The sequence below is a fragment of the Plectropomus leopardus genome, unplaced genomic scaffold, assembly GCF_008729295.1.
Source record: "Plectropomus leopardus isolate mb unplaced genomic scaffold, YSFRI_Pleo_2.0 unplaced_scaffold24269, whole genome shotgun sequence".
NCBI classification, from domain to species: Eukaryota; Metazoa; Chordata; class Actinopteri; order Perciformes; family Serranidae; genus Plectropomus; species Plectropomus leopardus.
The window spans coordinates 1-2,576 of NW_024626345.1; the positions used below are offsets into that span (position 1 = coordinate 1).

General features: G+C 49.3%; 1 protein-coding gene across 1 annotated transcript; it reads left to right on the forward strand.

Annotated features, from left to right (window-relative positions):
* The first annotated feature begins 52 nt into the window (after positions 1-52).
* Positions 53-1,601, forward strand: LOC121966383 (gap junction alpha-9 protein-like). The gene has a single exon (XM_042516484.1). It carries the CDS (start codon positions 108-110, stop codon positions 1,599-1,601), a length of 1,494 nt encoding a protein of 497 aa, XP_042372418.1. The 5' UTR covers positions 53-107.
* The last annotated feature ends 975 nt before the right edge of the window (positions 1,602-2,576 follow it).

Genomic DNA, 2,576 nt, shown 5'->3' on the forward strand with positions numbered 1-2,576 from the left:
AGTATCATTCCTGAATATTGGTGTCAGTATTTACCAAAAATACAGTGTTCAGTTGTCTGTAATAACTTTATTTTTCGTCTTTCGTTGCAGCTCTGCTAATGTAAAACATGGGAGACTGGAACTTCCTGGGGGGGATCTTGGAGGAGGTGCATATCCACTCCACCATGGTCGGCAAGATCTGGCTGACCATCCTCTTCATATTCCGGATGTTGGTGCTCGGCGTCGCCGCGGAGGACGTTTGGAACGACGAGCAGTCGGACTTCATCTGCAACACCGACCAGCCCGGCTGCCGTAACGTCTGCTACGACCAGGCCTTCCCCATCTCCCTCATCCGCTACTGGGTGCTGCAGGTCATCTTCGTGTCCTCGCCCTCGCTCGTCTACATGGGTCACGCCATCTACCAGCTGCGAGCTCTGGAGAAGGAGCGCCACTGCAAGAAGGTGGCCCTCCGCCGGGAGCTGGAGGCGGTGGACGTGGAGCTGGTGGAGATCCGGCGGAGGATCGAGAAGGAGATGAAGCAGCTGGAGCAGGGGAAGCTCAACAAAGCGCCGCTGAGGGGCTCGCTGTTGTGCACTTACCTGGTGCACATAGTGACTCGCTCGGTGGTGGAGGTCAGCTTCATGGTGTGTCAGTACGTCCTCTACGGGCATCGCCTGAACCCGCTGTACAAGTGTGAGAGGGAGCCGTGCCCCAATGTGGTCGACTGTTTTGTCTCCAGGCCAACGGAGAAAACGGTGTTCATGGTGTTCATGCAAAGCATCGCCTGCATCTCGCTCTTCCTCAGCCTCCTCGAGATCATGCACCTGGGATACAAGAAGCTAAAGAAGGTCATCTTGAGCTACTACCCGCACCTGAAGGCCGATCTCGACGATTATTACGTCGACAAGTCAAAGAAGAACTCAGTTGTGCATCAGGTTAACGTGGGCTCGTCTGTGGCTCGCAAGAACACCATCCCCGAGGCACCATGTGGATACACGTTACTGTTGGAGAAGCAGGGCAACGGACCCACCTACCCTCTTCTTAATGCGTCCTCCGCTTTCATCCCGATAAAAGGGGACCCCGGTGCAAAGCCAGACGGCCACAAGGACGCCAAGGAGGGAGTGCCGAGCCCCACGGAGCGAACCGGCGACACCAGCAGCGAGACTCGCTCCCCTCCTGCTGACAAACAGGAACCAGAGGAGCAGTCCCCGCATCACAAGGACATGGTGTGCGCCGGCTCCGAGTACCCCACCCTGCCTGTAGCGGACACCTCCTCCTGCACAACTCTGTCAGGCATTGTGCGGAAGTCACGGAGGGTCAGTCCACCGTGGAACTGCTCCACTCTGGTGGAGGGGAACGGCTCGGACAGCGGGGACTCCTACCACGGGAACAACAGCGTGAAGCTACGCAGCAGCTGTGTCGGACCCAGAGCCAGGGTGCTCTCTAAATCGGACATCAAGAGGCCGAGCAGGTCTCAGAGTCCAGACTCGGCAGGGGAGCTGAGCTCAGTGTCTCGGCACAGCCGGGAAAGCAACAGCCCCACCGCCTCCTCCCCAAACCGCAGAGTGTCTGCGGCGAGCAGCACCAGCAGCAGGAGAGCGCCGACTGATCTGCAGATATAAACGGACCGTCAGCTCCAACGTGAGACTCTCAACGAGCCAAGCTTGGATGCAAGTTTTATAAACACTTTTACTGCACTTTTCACACATTTAAAGTTCTTCAAATGAAGCACAAAAGGCCTTTGTTACCTATTGCTAAGGAGATTACGCTCTCACACCAAAAGAGCAGCCTTTTTCCAATCATATATGAATTTGCAATTAAACATCTACTTTTCAGATTTTAACGTTTCAGTGTGAAGGATTTAGGGGGCAAAGCAAATTATTTCACCAAGAATGTATTAGTCTTTTTCTTATTAAATAAACAAAGCTAATCAAATAATAATTATTATTGTTATTCATTGTGGGTTTTTTATTTCTGTAATCACTCCCACATGTTGATGCCAGTATCACCCTAAAAATGTCAAATGTCTCAAAATGAACCTAATGATGCACCTTTTGCCATTTTGACAAGACTATCAATATACTGAATTTATGTAACTGATGAATGCTTTTCAAATGTGTTTCAACTTATTTGGTAAAACAAGTTTGTTGGAATTTTTTCATCTGTAATTTTCAAACCGCAAGATGTCAAGTATTTTTAGGTCAAAAGGAAATTAAAGTCAGAGTGAAATCATGACTCATTGACGGTGAAGTCCAAATCAGGTTGCCAAGGTTGACTTTGCCAAGTCTTTTTTTTTATTTTGTGACTCAAGTCGACACCAATGATCTGACTGTATGCAGCAGCTCTGTCTGCACGATTAGAGGGAACGGAAAACTGAACCACGGATCTATAATGTGTCAGGTCACAATGTGCTGTTACACAACCAGATACTTTTAAATCAGTAATGCTGTCTGAATTAATTTAACTCCCCTGTTCCAACACGTCTGAGAGCTCTTTATCAAGAACATTTAACAAAACAGTTGCATGTCTTTGACACAGTGGAAAAGAAATGCTAAATATCTTTCCCGTGGTGACAGGAATTTAAAATTTGTCTTTAA

What these genes read in the sequence shown, in the direction of transcription:
- LOC121966383 (XM_042516484.1), top strand. Translation starts at nt 108, where the DNA reads ATGGGAGACTGGAACTTCCTGGGGGGGATCTTGGAGGAGGTGCATATC.